Source organism: Oratosquilla oratoria, chromosome 15 (genome assembly GCF_046742065.1).
Source record: "Oratosquilla oratoria isolate Oo_2021 chromosome 15, ASM4674206v1, whole genome shotgun sequence".
NCBI classification, from domain to species: domain Eukaryota; kingdom Metazoa; phylum Arthropoda; class Malacostraca; order Stomatopoda; family Squillidae; genus Oratosquilla; species Oratosquilla oratoria.
In genome coordinates, this window is record NC_134791.1 from 20,527,334 (window position 1) to 20,547,490 (window position 20,157).

The following is a 20,157-nucleotide window of genomic DNA, read 5'->3' on the forward strand; positions in this document are numbered from 1 at the left end:
ATTTCATCCAACTCTTCCCATACACATATACCATAAAATACATACAATAAAAACACTGAACTGTCAGTGAAACACTATTGATATGGCGCCCTGAGACAAACTGCTTGAGAAATGTGTTTTTGGCTGCTGTCATTACCAGAGGACCTCTGTGAAAGGCGCATGTTTCAATTATAATATAAAAACTTGCCTGGTTAAAAGAACATTTCCAGTTAATATGAAATCACTTCACCAAGATTGGTACTTACCATTGCATTCGAGTTAGATTAAAATGATCCAACTATTTCTACAGCCCCCTTATTTATTGTGTGTAAGGGTAGAATGAATCAGTTGAAAGTATATGGAGAATTAGATGTTTTATTCCAATTCTGCGGTGATATGACGCCTCTTTCCAGCTTTTCATGAGTAGCTATTTCTCGACGCGTTGAAGTGGCGCTGGGCTGGAGTAGTGTAGTGAGCCGCTCTCGGCAGGACCGTTTCGGCAGTTGACGTGTGGACCTTGGGAAGTGAACATACGTGTCGTGCGGGGTACCCAGAGCGAGCTAAAACCATGCCGATTCTAAGCGGGTGCTGTTGTTTTGACCTTAAGGTTGGTATGAAATGATGTTGCCATCATTTTTGTGTGTTGTCATGCGTTGAAGTCACAGAGAAATATATGGCGTTCAACGAGTAGAGGACTAGACGATGATGTGTGTAAAAAAAAATTGCCCCGTAATTCGTTGTCATGAGCCACCGATGTATAATATCGTGCAGTGTGATCTGTTAGTGTGTTTAGCAGTAGGATGGAATCTATTCTTTACGTCAGTGAGTGAGCTGAGTACTGTAGAAGGGAAGGCTCTAGGAGGGGGAAGGGCACCAGGAGTCGAGACGGTCAGATGTCGACGACGCCGCCGTTGCCTCTTCGCCGGTCAAAACGACTCGACAGTCATGTGGCATGGCACGGCTCTTGCTGTCCTCCTCTTCTTCAAAGACTTGTACTTAGTGCACTTGTAATTGTCATTAGGCACAGTATACATAGCTGGGTGCCCAGTGAGCCTACCCATCCCTCACACTTTTCGAAATTACTCTGCAGAAACTCGTTTCACTGGTCTTCTAAACATGCATCTCTTGTCTGCAACAAGCAACGTCCGAATTACCAATTGCAAGGTTCTACGTTGTTAGTGCAAGGTGTTCCCCCAGGGTGTGTGCATACACACACACACACACACACACACACACATACAATACATACATACATACATGTGTGTGTGTGTGTGTGTGTGTGTGTGTGTGTGTGTGTGTGTGTATGTATGCAATGTATGCATGCACATAACGTGAAGTATACTCCTATAAGGGTTCACATTTCAAATTCTAAAATCGCCACAATAGACAACGAGAGAGAACTCAAAATTTTTGTTTTGCACGTTTACATGGCTGGCCCAGAGGTTCTACGACTAGATAACACGTACAAAGATTTTTTTTTTACTACCCCACTTTTCCAAAAGCGCTTTCTACCACCCCGAAAGCTCGAAGCTCCTGTCTCCTCCTCTTCCTCCTCTTCCTCCTCTTCCTCCTCCTCTTCCTCCTCCTGCCTACTCTTCCTCCTCCTGCCTACTCTTCCTCCACTTCCTCCTCCTGCCTCCTCTTCCTCCTCCTGCCTCCTCTTCCTCCTCTTCCTCCTCCTGCCTCCTCTTCCTCCTCCTGCCTCCTCTTCCTCCTCCTGCCTCCTCTTCCTCCTCCTGCCTCCTCCTCCTGCCTCCTCTTCCTCCTCCTGCCTCCTCTTCCTCCTCCTGCCTCCTCTTCCTCCTCCTGCCTCCTCTTCCTCCTCCTCCTGCCTCCTCTTCCTCCTCCTGCCTCCTCTTTCTCCTCCTCCTGGCTCCTCTTTCTCCTCCTCCTGCCTCCTCTTCCTCCTCCTCCTGCCTCCTCTTCCTCCTCCTCCTGCCTCCTCTTCCTCCTCCTCCTGCCTCCTCTTCCTCCTCCTGCCTCCTCTTTCTCCTCCTCCTGGCTCCTCTTTCTCCTCCTCCTGCCTCCTCTTTCTCCTCCTCTTTCTCCTCTTTCTCCTCCTGCTTCCTCCTCTTTCTCCTGCTTCCTCCTCTTTCTCCTCCTCCTGCCTCCTCTTCCCCTCCTCCTCTTTCTCCTGCTTCCTCCTCTTTCTCCTCCTCCTGCCTCCTCTTTCTCCTCCTCCTGCCTCCTCTTTCTCCTCCTCCTGCCTCCTCTTTCTCCTCCTCCTGGCTCCTCTTTCTCCTCCTCCAGCCTCCTCTTTCTCCTCCTCCTGGCTCCTCTTTCTCCTCCTCCTGACTCCTCTTTCTCCTCCTCCTGCCTCCTCTTTCTCCTCCTCCTGCCTCCTCTTTCTCCTCCTCCTGCCTCCTCTTTCTCCTCCTGCCTCCTCTTTCTCCTCCTGCTTCCTCCTCTTTCTCCTGCTTCCTCCCTCCTCTTCCCCCTCCTCCTGTCTCCTCTTCCCCCTCCTCCTGCCTCCTCTTCCTCCCTCCTCCTGCCTCCTCTTCCTCCCTCCTCCTGCCTCCTCTTCCTCCCTCCTCCTGCCTCCTCTTCCTCCCTCCTCCTGCCTCCTCTTCCTCCCTCCTCCTGCCTCCTCTTCCCCCTCCTCCTGCCTCCTCTTCCCCCTCCTCCTGCCTCCTCTTCCCCCTCCTCCTGCCTCCTCTTCCCCCTCCTCCTGCCTCCTCTTCCCCCTCCTCCTCCTGCCTCCTCTTCCCCCTCCTCCTGCCTCCTCATCTCCTCCTCCCTCCTCTTCCCCCTCCCTCCTCTTCCCCCTCCCTCCTCTTCCCCCTCCCTCCTCTTCTCCCTCCCTCCTCTTCTCCCTCCCTCCTCTTCCCCCTCCCTCCTCTTCCCCCTCCCTCCTCTTCCCCCTCCCTCCTCTTCCCCCTCCCCTCCCTCCTCTTCCCCCTTCCCTACCTCCTCTTCTCCCTTCCCTCCCTCCTCTTCCCCCTCCTCCTGCCTCCTCTTCCCCCTCCTCCTCTTCCTCCTGCCTCCTCTTCCCCCTCCTCCTCCTGCCTCCTCTTCCCCCTCCTCCTCCTGCCTCCTCTTCCCCCTCCTCCTCCTGCCTCCTCTTCCCCCTCCTCCTCCTGCCTCCTCTTCCCCCTCCTCCTCCTGCCTCCTCTTCCCCCTCCTCCTCCTGCCTCCTCTTCCTCGTCCACTTCATCCTCCTCCTCCTCCTCCTCTTCTGCCGCCTTTGACCCCGATACCGCTCTGCACAGGACGAGAATCCAAGAGAGCATTGCCACATTCTTCCTTCTCATTTTTCTTCATCCAATCTTCTCTTTCTCCACCATGTTCACTATCCACGTTGCTATGTGTCATTATGGGTATCCTATTTCACTCTCTCTCTCTCTCTCTCTCTCTCTCTCTCTCTCTCTCTCTCTCTCTCTCTCTCTCTCTGTGTGTGTGTGTGTGTGTGTGTGTGTGTGCCTGTGTCTGTGTGTGTGTGTGTGTAGCCTCTCTTACTCTTCTCAGTTTTGTGTACTTTTGTCACCTTTGCTCTTTTCAATCCTTCAGTCCTTCCCCCGGTCCTCTCTTCTTATTCTACCTTCATTTTGTCTTTTTTGTTCTCATTCCCTCTCTTCTCGTATATTTGCTGCCTCCTTTTGTGAGATCTACCTCTTCTTTTCAGATCACTCCGCTCTTCTGTTACCTTCTCGGCTCTCTTTTCCACACACCCCCTCTGCTGTCTTCTATCCTCTTCTGTTCTCCTCTTCTTTACATTCTCTTCGTCTCTCGCTTCTCGGCTCTCCATTTCATTTGATTTTCTGCTCAACTCTGGTCTCCCGTACTCTCCTCAGCGCTCTCTTATCTTCGCTGCTTTCTTTTCTTCTCTCCTTTTCCGCTCCCCTCTCTTCTGCTCTACGTCTCTCCCCACCCTCTCTCTCCCTCCCTCTCCCCCCCTCCCTCTCCCTCCCCCTCCCTCTCTCTCCCTCCCCCCTCCCTCTCCCTCCCTCCCCCCTCCCTCTCCCTCCCTCCCCCCTCCCTCTCCCTCCCTCCCCCCTCCCCCCTCCCTCCCTCTCCCTCCCCCTCCCTCCCCCTCCCTCTCTCTCCCTTTCCCCTCCCTCTCCCTCCCTCCCCCCTCCCTCTCCCCTCCCTCTCCCCTCACTCTCCCTCCCTCTCTCTCCCTCTCCCCTCCCTCTCCCTCCCTCTCTCTCCCTCCCCCTCCCTCTCTCTCCCTCCCCCTCCCTCTCCCCCCCCCCCTCCCTCTCTCCCCCCTCCCCCTCCCTCCCTCCCCCCTCCCCTCCCTCTCTCTCCCTCCCTCCCCCCTCTCTCTCCCTCCCTCCCCCCTCCCTCTCTCTCCCCCTCCCCCTCTCTCCCTCCCCCTTCCTTCTCTCCCTCCCCCTTCCTTCTCTCCCCCTCCCCTTCCTTCTCTCCCCCTCCCCTTCTCTCCTCCCCCTCCCCTTCTCTCCTCCCCCTCCCCTTCTCTCCTCCCCCTCCCCTTCTCTCCTCCCCCTCCCCTTCTCTCCTCCCCCTCCCCTTCTCTCCTCCCCCTCCCCTTCTCTCCTCCCCCTCCCCTTCTCTCCTCCCCCTCCCCTTCTCTCCTCCCCCTCCCCTTCTCTCCTCCCCCTCCCCTTCTCTCCTCCCCCTCCCCTTCTCTCCTCCCCCTCCCCTTCTCTCCTCCCCCTCCCCTTCTCTCCTCCCCCTCCCCTTCTCTCTTCCCCCTCCCCTTCTCTCTTCCCCCTCCCCTTCTCTCTTCCCCCTCCCCTTCTCTCTTCCCCCTCCCCTTCTCTCTTCCCCCTCCCCTTCTCTCTTCCCCCTCCCCTTCTCTCTTCCCCCTCCCCTTCTCTCCTCCCCCTCCCCTTCTCTCCTCCCCTCCCTTTCTCCTCCCGTTCTTACTTCCCCACCCCCTTCTTTCCTTCTCTCTGCTCTCTTCTCCCTCATTTTCCCACATCTTTTCCCTTCCCTTCATCTTCTCTTCCCGTCTTCCTTTCCTTTTCTCTTCCCCCCTCCTCTTCCCCCTCCTCTTCCCCTTCCTCTTCCCCTTCCTCTTCCCCATAACACAGCAACAAGAATTGCAAAACGATTTGAATATGTGGATATGCGGATGGGGGGCAAACTCCCAGGCGTTTTGCAATACAGATAAATGCAAAGTACTTCATATTGGTAATAGTAATGTCCAGGCTAACTACATGATGAATGGTGTACAATTAGCTAGTGTAGAACAAGAGAAAGGCCTTGGTGTTGTGGTCGCAAATGATCTCAAACCAAACAAACTGTGCTCGGAGTTATTAGAACTAAAACAAATTAATTTGATTTATAGGTAGAGATTTAGAGTTCAGAACTGAAGAAATTATTCTTTATCTCTGTAATGGCCCTAGTCCGGCCTAACCTAGAATACTGGGTACAGTGCTGGTCTCAAAATATGATGTACAAAAGTCAGAAAAGGTACAACGCAGAGTAACAAAGCTCATCCCAAGGTTGAGGAACAAGCCATACGAAGAGCGCTTAAGGGAACTTAATTTGTTTAGTCTCTCGAAAAGGAGAATGAGGGGGGACCTAAAAGAGATCTTCAAAATTATCAAAGGAATTGAAAACATGGATGTGGGGAAAATATTTTAAAATTGACACCTCCAACGTAACTAGGACAAGTGGATACAAGATTGTCGGTATTTTTTTTATCGCGTTGTGAAAATATGGAATGGTTTACCATCCAGCGACATAAATTGTTCCACTGTAGAGGTATTCAAAAAACATCTCGACATTTACTTTACTACAAATCCCCAACTAGAATTATTTTGCTTAGATTATAGGGACATTTGCTTAACTACAAGTCCCCGTCTAGTATTGTTTTAACCCTAGATAGATTTAAATTAAGTAACGAAACAGCCTCGTGGGGACTAGTAGGTCTGTTGCTTTTCCTCTTCTCCTTCCCCTTCCCTTTCCCCTTCCCCTTCCCTTTCCCCTTCCCCTTCCCTTTCCCTTTCCCCTTCCCTTTCCCTTTCCCCTTCCCCTTCCCCTTCCCTTTCCCCTTCCCCTTCCCCTTCCCCTTTCCTTTCCCTTTCCCTTTCCCCGTCCCTTTCCCCTTCTAATTCCCCTTCCTTCCCTTCCCTTCCTCTCCCCTTCCTCTTCCCTCTCCCCTTCCCCTTCTCCTCCTCCTTCCCCTTCCCTTTCCCGTTCCCCTTCCCCTTCCCTTTCCCCTTCCCCTTCCCCCTCTCCTTCCCCCTTCCCCTTCCCTTTCCCCTTCCCTTTCCCCTTCCCCTTCCCTTTCCCCTTCCCCTTCCCTTTCCCTTTCCCCTTCCCCTTCCCCTTCCCTGCACCTCCCTTCCTCTTCCCCTTCCCTGCACCTCCCTTCCTCTTCCCCTTCCCTGCACCTCCCTTCCCATCCTCTTCCTTTCTCTTCCCATCCTCTTCCCTTCCTCTTCCCTTCCTCTTCCCATCCTCTTCCCATCCTCTTCCCATCCTCTTCCCTTCCTCTTCCCATCCTCTTCCCTTCCTCTTCCCATCCTCTTCCCTTCCTCTTCCCTTCTTCCTTTCTCTTCCCTTCCTCTTCCCATCCTCTTCCCTTCCTCTTCCCTTCCTCTTCCCTTCCTCTTCCTCTTCCCTCCACATTCTTCATTCTTTCATTTTCTTTAATTCTCCTCCGCTCCCCGAGCGTTCTCTTCTTTCCCTTCACCTCCCATCATTTTCCTTCACTTGACCTTCATTTTCCTTCACCTGACCCTCATTTACCTTCATGAAGCTACTAAGAAAGGCAACAAAATTTTTGTATTCGTTAGGAAGAACGTGTACCTATGGTAACGAAACGTACATGTTTATCTTTTTACACGAGTCTCTCTAGGTTCCATTTAGAACAAAATAAATTTGTGGGATTCTAACTTGAGAAAAGTCTTCCGTAATTTTTTTTTTCTATAAATAGAAAAGTAGATTTGGTTCGATTGCCTCAGGATGTTTGTTTTAAGGATTCGTTCTAATGATGTCGGTTGCTATGAGTAACGAGGAAGACGTTGCTTAGCCCAGGTCGGGCTAAACAAATGGCTTGTGTAATAAAATACTTGGTCTGAAGCACCGAAGGGGAGATTTATATTTATCATCGTCCTTTTCCTCGTTTTTCACTCTCCCATTTCTTCCTTTCCCTCTCCCTCTCCCTCTCTCCTTCCTCCTCGCCCCCACTCCCTCTCCCTCTCTCCTTCCTCCTCGCCCCCACTCCCTCTCCCTCTCTCCTTCCTCCTCGCCCCCACTCCCTCTCCCTCTCTCCTTCCTCCTCGCCCCCACTCCCTCTCCCTCTCTCCTTCCTCCTCGCCCCCACTCCCTCTCCCTCTCTCCTTCCTCCTCGCCCCCACTCCCTCTCCCTCTCTCCTTCTTCCTCGCCCCCACTCCCTCTCCCCCTCTTCACCCTCTCGTCTTCCTCCCCCCCACATTGCCCTCCACACTAGTTTCCATTTCTTCCCCTCCCCTCCTTCCCCTCCCCTCCTTCCCCTCCCCTCCTTCCCCTTTGCCCCCTTTCTTCCCCCTTTCTTCCCCCTTTGCCCCCTTTCTTCCCCCTTTGCCCCCTTTCTTCCCCCTTTGCCCCCTTTCTTCCCCCTTTGCCCCCTTTCTTCCCCCTTTGCCCCCTTTCTTCCCCCTTTTTTCTTCCTTTGCCCTTTCTTCCCCCTTTGCCCCCTTTCTTCCCCCTTTGCCCCCTTTCTTCCCCCTTTGCCCCCTTTCTTCCCCCTTTGCCCCCTTTCTTCCCCCTTTGCCCCCTTTCTTCCCCCTTTGCCCCCTTTCTTCCCCCTTTGCCCCCTTTCTTCCCCCTTTCTTCCCCCTTTGCCCCCTTTCTTCCCCCTTTGCCCCCTTTCTTCCCCCTCCCCTCTTCCCCCCTTTCCTCTTCCCCCTCCCCCTTTCTTCCCCCTTTGCCCCCTTTCTTCCCCCTTCCCCTCCCCCTTTCCCCTTTCCCCCTTTCCCCCTTTTCTTCCCCCTCCCCCTCCTTTCCCCTCCCCCTTTCTTCCCCCTCCCCCTTTCTCTTCCCCCTTGCCCCTTTCTTCCCCCTTTGCCCCCCTTTCTCCCCCTTTGCCCCCTCTTCCCCCTCCCCCTCCCCCCCTTTCTTCCCTCCCCCCCTCTTCCCCTCCCCCCCTTTCTCCCCCTCCCCCCCTCTCTTCCCCCTCCCCCCCTTTTCCCCCTTCCCCCCTCTCTCCCCCTCCCCTTCTCCCCCTCCCCCCTCTTCCCCCTCCCCCTCCCCCCTCTTCCCCCTCCCCCTCTCTTCCCCCTCCCCCTCTCTTCCCCCCCCCCCTCTTCCTCCTCCCCCCTCTCTTCCCCCTCCCCCTCTCTTCCCTCCCCCTCTCTTCCCTCCTCCCCCTCTCTTCCATCCTCTCCCTCTTCCCTCCCCCTCTCTTCCCTCCTCCCCCTCTCTTCCCTTCTCCCCCTCTCTTCCCTCCTCCCCCTCTCTTCCCTCCTCCCCCTCTCTTCCCTCCTCCCCCTCTCTTCCCTCCCCCTCTCTTCCCCCTTCTCCCCTCCCCCTCTCTTCCCCCCTCCCCTCTCTTCCCCCGTCTCTTCCCCCTCCCCTCTCTCCCCCTCACCCTTTCTTCCCCCTCCCCTGTCTCCCCCTCTTTTCCCCCTCCCCCTTTCTTTCCCCCTCCCCCTTTCTTCCCCCCTCCCCCTCCCCCCTTCCCCTTCTCCCCTTCCTCCCCCCTTCACCCTTCTGTTCTCCCCTTGTCTCCCTTTCTTGCGCTGTGCCGGCCGGCCGGGCGGGCGGGCGGGCGGCTGCCTGGAGGGAGCTGGAAAATGGCTGGAACCAAATAATGACCCAGAAAGGGGGCGAAGCGGCGAGGAACCAGCTGCTCAGAGAGAGCGCGATGATGGCGGGGAGAAAGTACCGCCGCTGGATGAGTGCGTTCGTGCGCGTGCACGAGGACTTCGAGTCTTTCTTCAAGTGCCCAGAGATCTTCGCTACCCAGGGCGTGCTGCCACGGAGGTGAATAAAATCACCTGACGACAGCAGAAATGGGAGTTAAAGTGATACTCGGTACGGAAGGCGTGGGCCAGAGAGGGTAGTAGCTCCGCCAAAAAAAAAAAAAAAAAAAAAAAATATATAAATATATATATATAAAATGTCATACAATAAATATATAAATATATATATATATATATATATATATATAATATATATATATATATATATATATATATAATAATAAATAAATAAAGATAAGTAAAGTAAAAAATATATAAAAATTAAATCGATAAAATGAAATTAAATGAATCCTAAATTAAGTAAGTAAATAAATATAATAATAAAAAAAATCTTGGCTGGGGGAATGTCTCGGAAATGAATGAAATCGTCTGGCGGCAAAGACAATAAGAAAGGGAAAGTGGCGCACTGTACGGATGGGGTCGTTTTGGAACACGAACGTCATAACCCATTCAGTTCCGTAGAACCATTTGGCGTTTACACGATATCACACTGGGGCATTTTTCCTCCGAATGTTGGAGCAACTCTGCAGCTTTCGGGACGAAATCTGATATGCTGGAGGAAGATGATTTTCCTCCAGCATATCAAATGACATTCTATGTAAATTGTTTAGAAAATGAAATAGTTTGCCGTAGTGATTTTACGCTGGAAAAAGTTCTGGAGGTCGGTGGTACCGCCGATTAGTTGGAGGAAAAATATCCCAGTGTGATAGCCATGTTAACCAGAATGAAGTCTTCAAGTATCAAAGTTTGATCACTGCTTTTCTTTTGCTCCAAATGATGTAACGTAAAGTTTATAATTTCATCGTTCTGACGTCATTTTATGACGTAGGTTTCATATATGACGTCATTCTTTCGATGACGTCATTGGGAAGATGAACAAACTTTGAACTTATCGAGAACAAAAGACGTGTTCAGATAAACGACACTCGACTGACGACTACGTAACCCAAAGTTAGTTGCCATTAACTGCCACTTGCCCCATATCTTCACTGTATTATGTTACATGCGGGGGGCGAGAACACACACACACACACACACACACACACACACACACACACACACACCTCGTGGCGCAGTTGGTAGAGTTCCCGGCTGCCATTACGGAGGTCCGGGTTCGAATCCCGCCCAGGCCTGAAATAATTTCAGTATCGCTGCGGGTTGTTATTCAAACTCGCGGGCGGGGAGTAGTGTGTGTGTGTGTGTGTGTGTGTGTGTGTGTGTGTGTGCGTGCGTGCGTGCGCGCGTGCGTGTGTGTGTGTGTATGTATGTATGTATGTATGTATGTATGTATGTGTATGTGTGTAAGATCACAGCATTACCCAGAGATCGGTCATATACGAGCCCTGAGCTCTCTTCCGTGAGGGATAGTTGTCGATCACGAGTCCAGGATGTGATCCAACACCATGGTGAATCACATACACACACATATACACACATACACACACACACACACACACACACACACACACACACACACACACACACACGCACACACACATGAGATAGGATCCAGAATTAGCTACAGTGAATGGCATCCTGTAGGGGATGGGGCGTATGTATACACAGCTGTGTTTATACGTCACAGATTGCTCCCCCCATATCCCCCCACCCCTCATATCACTCCACCCTTCCGTGCCTGGTGGCACATTATTTAATCCTCCTGTCTACAGGAGATTTTATTAACTCCATAGGACCCTCTTCTGGCCATTAAGTTGTAGCAAATTCCAGATATGTACAGGCAAACATGAACACTGTATATATTGATCGTGTACACATAACAAGACTGTATTAATCAGTTTCCGCGTGGAAGTCCACCTCTGCTGAATAAAATCACCTGGCGGCAGTCAAGTGGTTAAGGCGTCAACAAGAGTGGGCTCAGCCCCGGAAACGGTCCTACACACCTGGGCATTCCCCATAAATCCGCTATTCTTAAACCGGGGCTGCTAGAATCGTTTGATGCTTATAAGTGCTGAATACATGGCAGTACTTCACTTTACTATATCCTTCTAGTAATCGGATGTTAACTAATCAAGGAGCTGCTAGACTGCTTAGATCTGACTAGGGATGCCCATAGGTCAGAAAAGATGAAGAAACGCTGCCTTTGACGAATGAAATACTCGTGGTTATGAAAGAAGGTAAATCTGTATAATAGCTATCATTATCTTGGGCGTTATCAGTTCTTTGCCGTAATAGGCCTCTCATTGTCCCCCCACTCCCTTTTCCCCTGTCCTCCCCTCTCCTCCCCTCTCCTCCCCTCTCTTCCTCATCATCACTTCCAATACTAATCTGGATTCTCGTTTTCGCAGGTCGGAACAAAAATCATCGGAGGCTTGTGCGTGGTAAGTACATTTCAGCTTTGTTTTTCTTTTTCGTAAAGGTTTGTCGCGTATCGATGAGTCGGGTCGGTTTCGGTCTTTTGTTGACGAGCCTGACCCGCGTTCGATTCCACCCGTACCAGAGACGCATGCTGATATATATATATAATCAACCACGATGCACTTTATTTCTAAGCCATCAACATCGGAAGAACCGTGGAGGCAACATGCAGAAATTGAAACGTGGTACGCCCGAGGACGCGAACTTACGGCCAGCACGTGACCAGTGCTCTAGTGACTTAGACCATTACACCATGTTGCCTCCACGGTTCTACCGATGTTGATGGCTTGGAATTAAATTGCATTGTGGTTGATAAAAATGTATCTCTAGTTACTGGGACCCCTTCATTGTATGTATATATATATATATATATATATATATATATATATATATATATATATATATATATATATATATATATATATATATATATATATATTATTGTGTGTATGTATGGAGTCCGAATACACCAGGCAAAGGTGACCACCTTGGTCACAGCCAAGATCGGCACAAAGTAGTCAAACATTTTCACTCGAGAGCTGATACCTGTCAGTGATATCTTCCTCCTCCTTTCCCTCTTTGTCTTCCTTCCTCTCCTTCCTCCACCACCTCCTTTCCCTCCTCTTTCTCCTCCCTCTTCTTTCTCCTTCCTCCTTCCTCTTCTGTCTCCTTCCTCCTTCCTCTTCTTCCTCCTTCCTCTTCTTCCTCCTTCTTCTTCCTCCTTCCTCTTCTTCCTCCTTCCTCTTCTTCCTCCTTCTTCTTCTTCTCCTTCTTCTTCTTTCTCCTTCCTCCTCCCTCTTCTGTCTCCTTCCTCTTTCCTCTTCTTTCTCCTTCCTTCCCTTTCCTCCTTCCTCTTCTTTCTCCTTCCTCTTCTTTCTCCTTCCTCTTCTTTCTCTCTTCTCCTTCCCCTTCTTTCTCACCCTCTTCCTCCCCCTCCCCCTCTTCCTCCCCCTCCCCCTCTTCCTCCCCCTCCCCCTCTTCCTCCCCCTCCCCCTCTTCCTCCCCCTCCCCCTCTTCCTCCCCTTCTTCCCCCCTCCCCCTCTTCTCCCTCCCCCTCTTCCCCCCTCCCCCGCTTCCCCCCTCCCCCTCTTCCCCCCTCCCCCTCCTCCCCTCCCCCCTCCCCCTCTTCCCCCCTCCCCCTCTTCCCCCCTCCCCCCTCCCCCTCTTCCCCCCTCCCCCTCTTCCCCTCTTTCCCCCCCTTCCCCCTCCCCCTCTTCCCCCTCCCCCTCTTCCCCCCTCCCCCTCTTCCCCCCTCCCCCTCTTCCCCCCTCCCCCTCTTCCCCCCCTTCCCCCTCCCCCGCTTCCCCACTCCCCCTCTTCCTCCCCCTCCCCCTCCCCCTCTTCCTCCCCCTCCCCCTCTTCCTCCCCCTCCCCCTCTTCCTCCCCCTCCCCCTCTTCCTCCCCCTCCCCTCTTCCTCCCCCTCCCCCTCTTCCTCCCCCTCTTCCTCCCCTCCCCCTCTTCCTCCCCCTCCCCCTCTTCCTCCCCCTCCCCCTCTTCCCCATCTTCCTCTTCCCCATCTTCCTCTTCCCCATCTTCCTCTTCCCCATCTTCCTCTTCCTCACTTCCCTCCTCATCCTACTTTTACTGTTACTATTATTCCTACTCCTATTACCTCCATAATCCATGGACAATGTCCCAAAAACATGCAAGCTAAACAACAGTATATATCCAGAGAAATCTATGGGAGGGTCTAAGTACCGTTGCCGGTCACTGTGAGGGCACGGCCACGCCTTGTCAGACTTCCACGTTATTGCAGTCCTACCCACATTCCTTTAAGAGTTCCTGTCCGATTTTCCTCTCCATTCCAGCCACACCCCGCCTTCATATGAACTACAACGCTCACCTTTGTCTATAAATCTACCAGAAAGGGCCCCGTTTGCGTGCGGCTTGTCAGCTATCTCCGAGCTCATGGTTCTTTCATGAGGCCTGATTATACTTCCGCTACCTGTTCCTCATGAATAATTTCGTTATCGAAAGCTTGCATACGGCTGGATAAAGCCTAGCTTGATGGAACGCTATGGTATTAGCCACAGTGAAGGGACAAGTGCTGCTTGGAGCCAAGGACCCCCCACCCCCGACACACACACACACACACACACACACACACACACTCACACACTCACACACTCACTCACTCACACACTCACACACTCACACACTCACACACTCTCACACTCTCTCTCACTCTCACTCTCACTCTCACTCTCTCACTCTCACTCACTCTCACTCTCACTCTCTCTCTCTCTCTCTCTCTCTCTCTCTCTCTCTCACTCTCTCTCTCTCTCTCTCACTCTCTCTCTCACTCTCTCTCTCTCTCTCTCTCTCTCTCTCTCTCACACTCTCTCTCTCTCTCTCTCTCTCTCACACACACACACACACACACACACACACACACACACACACACACACACACACACACACACACACACACACACTCACTCACTCTTCGTCAGTGGAAGGAAGTTGTGTACATACTGACTTGATTTGTTTATCTGCACATGTCGGGTACCTATATACAGGTACTTGAATTTGTAATCAGCGCATTAGTACTCGGGTGTGTGTGTGTATTTACCTAATTGTAGTTTACAGGAAAAGAGCAACGCTCGTTGGGTCCCGTCTCCTATTTTCTAATTGTCTAACATACCTAGACTCAAATTCATGTACAGTTCCATCTTAATCTATATATGATTTCCTATTATCATAATTAGATTTGAACTCGTGTATTGTTTGAGCTTGGGCTATGTCACCTTCTAAGCTATTCCACATATTTATACATCTATATGGAAAACTGTATTTCTTCACATCCTTTCGACATGTGGTCTTTCTCAATATATTTCCATGACCTCTTAAAGCCTCCCCGTCTTTAATCGGGAGATATCTTCTATCAATGCAATCTATCCCCTTTAGTGACCTGAACACAGATAATGTCACCTTTCTCTTCGATCTTTCAAGGTTGGCATACCCAGTACCTTTAGTCTTTCTTCATATGGTACATCAGGCTGGGGACCCGTTTGGTTGCTGCCCTTTGTATTTTCTCTGTCTTGTTTAAATCCTTCACTCTGTGTGGGGACCATACCACTGACGCATATTCTAGTCTTGGACGTATCAGGGTTACGACGAGATTTTTCATCATCTCTTCATCCATATAATGGAACGCCACTTTAATCTTCTGCAGCAGTTAATATGTCTCTTCCACAATCCTGCTGTTATCTCTGCCAGGTGACAGGTTGTCTTTTATCAACATTCCCAAGTCTTTCTCATCTTTTGCTTTTGTAATGCATTCGCTTCCCATTTCCAGTACTTTGCATTTTTTTTATATATTGAACTTCATTCCCCATTCTTGGCTTCATGCAAAAATAGTGTCTAGATCTTTTTGCAATATTCTACCGTCCTAGTTTTTCAATTTTCTCATGATTTTTGCATCGCCTGCAATACATGTCGGCATAGCTCGTTCCTTCCACCAAAACATTTTACCCATGCTACAGTTAGTTAGTATAACGTTTTGATGTGATATCTTTTTCTACGTGGTACCAAGCATACAGTTGTGTAATTTTTCTTGAATAGATTAAAAAAAAGTCGAATGATTTGAATTTTCTGTCGAAGCTCAGTGGGTCAAAATTTTTGCACGTGACTACACAATTTGGTATTTGGTAACAAGTTGACGGAAAATTCTTTAATCATTCTTGAATGGTCGAGGCCTCGCATGGTCACTTCAGTTTCAAAGACTGTTAATAACAGATTTCCTAATTATTCAATTGATTATATTTTACTTTATTCTATTTTTATTTATTGTATATATATTTTTATTATTAAATTTATTTGTATTTGTTTGTACATTGGCAATTTCTTTATACCACCGGAGTGTCGAATTTGTAATTTGTTTTCCCAACTCTACCTGTAAGTGTGGAGGTGCCAGCCCTGGAGGGCTGGCACTCCATCTCTAGATTCAGGCTAGACCTAACCCTATCCAGTTACATTGGGATTTGAAAACCGGTGACTGATGAACCCCCGATCCTCTTGCCAACTAATGACGTAGAAACAAACCCATAGTAAGGTCCTGTTCACACTAGCGGTTTCAGCCGCCGCGGTTTGAACCGCGGCGGTTCAATTACGGTGTAAGTCAATTAAGACGTTCACAAAAAAACGTGCAATTTTTCCTTGACTATGCGGTACCGCCGCGGTTTCCGCGCGGTTTAAACCGCTAGTGTGAACAGGGACAACAGACCAAGAATCGTTGGTTGCTGCTGCGGGTTTCCAATCGGTGGAACGTTGGTCAAGTTATTATTATTCATGAACAAGAAAAACGTTGCCATTGTTTGTCAAGAAGGGTAATCAACGCTTGTGTGTAGATTAGATTAAAAAGACAGCAAAAAATTAATTACAAGTTAGATTAACAAGATTCTCTCTCATCTCTCCTCTTCTCGCTCATCTTCTCGCTCATCTTCTCGCTCATCTTCTCGCTCCTCTTCTCGCTCCTCTTCTCGCTCCTCTCATCTCTCCTCTCTCTCCTCTCCTCTCTCCTCTCTCTCCTCTCCTCTCTCTCCTCTCCTCTCTCTCCTCTCCTCTCTCTCCTCTCCTCTCTCTCCTCTCCTCTCTCTCCTCTCCTCTCTCTCCTCTCCTCTCTCTCCTCTCTCTCCTCTCCTCTCCTCTCTCTCCTCTCCTCTCTCTCCTCTCCTCTCTCTCCTCTCCTCTCTCTCCTCTCCTCTCTCTCCTCTCTCTCCTCTCCTCTCCTCTCTCTCTCCTCTCTCTCCTCTCTCCTCCTCTCCTCTCTCACTCTCTCCTCTCTCCTCCTGTCCTCTCTCCTCTCTCCTCTCTCTCTCTCCTCTCTCTCTCTCCTCTCTCTCTCTCTCCTCTCTCCTCTCTCTCTCCTCTCTCTCTCTCTCTCTCTCTCTCTCTCTCTCTCTCTCTCTCCTCTCTTTCTCCTCTCTCTCTCTCCTCTCTCTCCTCCTCTCTCTCTCTCCTCTCTCTCTCTCTCTCTCTCTCTCTCTCTCTCTCTCTCTCTCTCTCTCTCTCTCTCTCCTCTCTCTCTCCTCTCTGTCTCCTCTCTGTCTCCTCTCTGTCTCCTCTCTCTCCTCTCTCCTCTCTCTCCTCTCTCTTTCTCTCCTCTCTCTCTCCTCTCTCTCTCTCTCTCTCTCTCTCTCTATTCTATCTCTCTCTCTCCTCTCTCTCTCTCCTTCCTCTCTCTCTCTCCTCTCTCTCTCTCCTCTCTCTCCTCTCTCTCCTCTCTCTCTCTCCTCTCTCTCTCTCCTCTCTCTCCTCTCTCTCTCCTCTCTCTCTCCTCTCTCCTCTCTCTCTTCAGTCTCTCCTCTGTCTCTCTCTCCTCTCTCTCTCCCTCTCTCTCCTCTCTCTCCTCTCTCTCTCTCTCCTCTTTCCTCTCTACTCTTTCCTCTTTCCTCTCTACTCTTTCCTCTTTCTCTCCTCTTTATCCTCTCTCCCTCTCTCTCTCCGCTTACGAAGGGATTTAAACACACACACACACACACACACACACACACACACACACACACACACACAGATGCACATACAGGCGCACACAAAGATGTCTTGGTATGCCAGAGAGGAAGTGGCAAACATGCCCTTTATCTTTTTCGATGTCAAGAAGTTTGAAACTACTTTACAACTGTACTTAGCAGCATCTCCGAAAATCGAATTGTTTGTACAGTCGCGAGCAAACTTTTGACCCACCCAGTCTTTCAATGTCCAAAATTCAAAATCTTTATTTTTTTTTAAGAAAAATACCCAACTGTAAACTAGTACATAGGAAAATAAGCACATAATTGGAAGAAATATTGACGTTATGAGAACTGTCGTGAGTCAAAACTTCTGCTCAATGCTGTACATTATGGTCTATTTGAAATAGAAAACGATCCGTGAATTGTTTATATGTTAAGTTTGCTCCTAAGCATCGTGCTAGAAACTACAAAAACAAACGCATAATTGAATAGACGAATAAAAAGATGAAATGGGATCCAGATTGAATGTTCGAGTATCTGGAACTAAATGAAACGATAATCAAATACATTTGACCACATTGAAAGAAAACTAGTTTTGAATATCTTGTACAGTAATTACACTGTAACATTGATGTATTAGAAAACTTGGTGTATTAGCAGCGTATAATTACAACTTAGCAAAAAGTAATGTAAAAATAATTTAATAACATTTGAATAACTTCGTGATCGATGTTGGAGTAGTTTTGTTTGCCATTGGTGTCTTGGAGACGACGCTAAAGAAAGACTTGATTGTATTTTTTTCCTCTATTCTTTATTTTATTTTGTCTTGTTTTATTTATTTTTTATTTTATTGTATTTTATTTTATTTTTTGTCGCAGTTTGATTTTTTTTTTTTTTTTTTTTATGCACCTTTTGGTACAAGAGATTGGCTGCCTAGTTGGTAACATACATATAAACGAACACAAAGTACTCCTTTATCTTTATATACCAAAGGCCCCTTCTCCCCTTATAAGGCAGGTACCCATCGAAGTCGTGCATCCCTTCCCAATCATCCCACTTCCCATCCATCATCCATTTGTTTCCCTCATCAAATGGGTGATAGATTGGAGTAGGATGGATGGGAATGGATGCATGGCTTGGCTGGCTACCTCCCTTATAAGGTGGAACAAACCTTTGGTATATAGATACAGAAGTATATATTGTTCGCCTATATGCATATCACTGTCAGTGGGAACCAAAATGCCTAATAGTACAAAATACATAAAAAGTAATCCACAATATACTTCATTGACTTGTGTATTAAGTTGTATATTTCAATTTCTGACGTGACGTGACCTGATGTGACCTCGAAATAATGATAGGTCATGTAGTTGCGTCCACAGCGGACAACAGTGATTGCCATTGGCCCTGACTGTGTGGTCACGTGAAGCAAAGGTGATTTCTTCAGTCATAGGTAGCGTAAGTCGTCTAGTCCGTACATACTAATTTGGAATGATAACGAGACGACAAAACCATAGTAATGGGATTAAATTGGACAGTTTCAGGTTTAAGAATGGAATAGGCAAGAACTGGTTTACCAACAGTACTTAACGAATGGTAATCGTGTAGTAATCGCTGAAACAGTTGATTGTTTTAAGAGAATAGATCACTCTATGGATAGGGATTGAAGGCGGTAAGGGACAGAATTGCCTTGTGTAGGCCTTATGGTCTCTTGCAATCTCTTCTGTTCTCATGTAGACAGCAAGGTCCTTCTTGTACATGTTTTCTTTCAGCCGCCAGGTGATTTTATTCAGCCAAGATAAAACCTCACTGAAGGGTTAAAGCCTAAATCGAACCTGATCTTCAGACTGTAGGTCGCTGTGGTGAAAGTGAGGGAGACCCATTGTGGAGAATCCGACTTCGAGAAGAGCTCGAAGAGCACCTCGATGAGACGGAGGTCCCGTTATGGTGGCCAGGGAGGTCTTGGAGCACTTCCCCAACCCTGAGGTCGCCAAGATATCTTGTATGCATTTTTTTTTTATTATATAAATTGAATCCAATGACCATGATGATGTTAACATATAAATAGATTAGTGGGGTCGCGCACATGTTATGAGGATCATATTGAGGTGGCCTGAAAGAAAAAGGTTGGGAAATACTGTCTTAGATGTTGAGATTGGCCATGGAACAAAAGGTCTCTTGAATGTCGAAGCACAGCGTGGGGCGATGGAAAGACATCATTGGGGATAGCAGAACATGGGATGAGATATGTCATGGTAGGTTAAGGAAGGTGATAGCAAAGCATGGCAAATCATGTAGGTTGTAAAGCCATGGAGATGGTAGGTAGTACCCCCTTGGCAAGGAGGCGTAGCAGGTCCAGGTAGAGATTGGTAGGCTGAGGCAGAGGTTGAGAGAACGTAGCGAGCGAATAGGCCTCGGCAGACTTCCTGGAATGGAACATAACAGGTGTGGGCGTTCCGGAGCTTCGGAGCTCCCGGGCCATTGGGATGCTGTCCACGGACGTGGGGTTGGTGTGTGTGTGTGTGTGTGATTCACCTTGGTCTTTGGATCACGTGTTGGACTCGTGATCGACAGCTTTTTCCCTCCTGGAAGAGAGCTCAGAGCTCGTATGACCGATCAATGGGTAATGCTATGACCTTACACGCGCACACACACCTAACTCCCCGCCCACGAGAGTTGGAGTAACGACTCGAAGCGCAGCGATATTGAAATAATATCGGCCCTGGGCAGGATTCGAACCAGGTACCACCGGCACCACCGTACTGGCAGTCTAGTACTCTACCAACCGCGCCACCGAGTGTGTGTGTGTGTTTGTCTGTCTGTCTGTCCAGCATCGTATCAAGACAAAGCTTGGTGCCTGCTTGCCGTGGCCCCGGGCGTGCGTTTGCGTGCGCTCACTCATGCGGGAGTTTCGCTCTGGGAGGAGGAGGAACAGCATCGCGGAACCGCCCCGTCTGTCCCGACATCCCCCCGGCTCGGAAACGTCGGATCCAGCTTATATATGACCTCTTGCTAACATAGTATGCTCGGTCTCTCTTTTTCTTCTCTTCTTTCATCTTCTCTTTCCTCTTCAGTCTCTCCTCTCGCCTCTCCTCTCCTCTCCTTCCTCTTCTCCTTCCTCTTCTCCTCCCACTTCTCTATCCTCTCCTCCCTCATCTCTCTTCTGTGCTTTTTTTGTGCTCTTCTACTGTTCTTTTCTCCACTCGGCTCTTTCTCTGCTTTGATCTTTTCTCGGTTTTGCTCTCCTCTTTTCTTTGCTCTGCTCTTCTATTCTCCTCGCTCCTTCTCTCTTCTCCTCTTTTCGCTCCTTTTCTCCAATTTATCTCCTATTCTCATTCTCCCCCTTGCTCCTTTTCTCACTCCACCTTTCTCCTCCCTCTCTGCTCCTCTGTTTCGACGACAACACGACGCAAGTTCCTCTTGAAGGATGTACATTGCTTATGCAAGTCACCATCCTCTGTTCTGTGT

The 20,157-nt window shown here is 49.4% G+C and overlaps 1 protein-coding gene across 1 annotated transcript in view; it reads left to right on the plus strand.

The window, feature by feature from the left end:
* The first annotated feature begins 426 nt into the window (after positions 1–426).
* LOC143033345 (uncharacterized) overlaps positions 427–20,157 on the plus strand; it is a 117,154-nt gene continuing 97,423 nt past the window's right edge. Inside the window, exons 1-2 of the mRNA XM_076198670.1 lie at positions 427–586; positions 11,166–11,198. Coding sequence (XP_076054785.1) covers positions 548–586; positions 11,166–11,198 — 72 coding nt within the window. The 5' untranslated portion in view covers positions 427–547. The remainder of the gene's footprint in view (positions 587–11,165; positions 11,199–20,157) is intronic.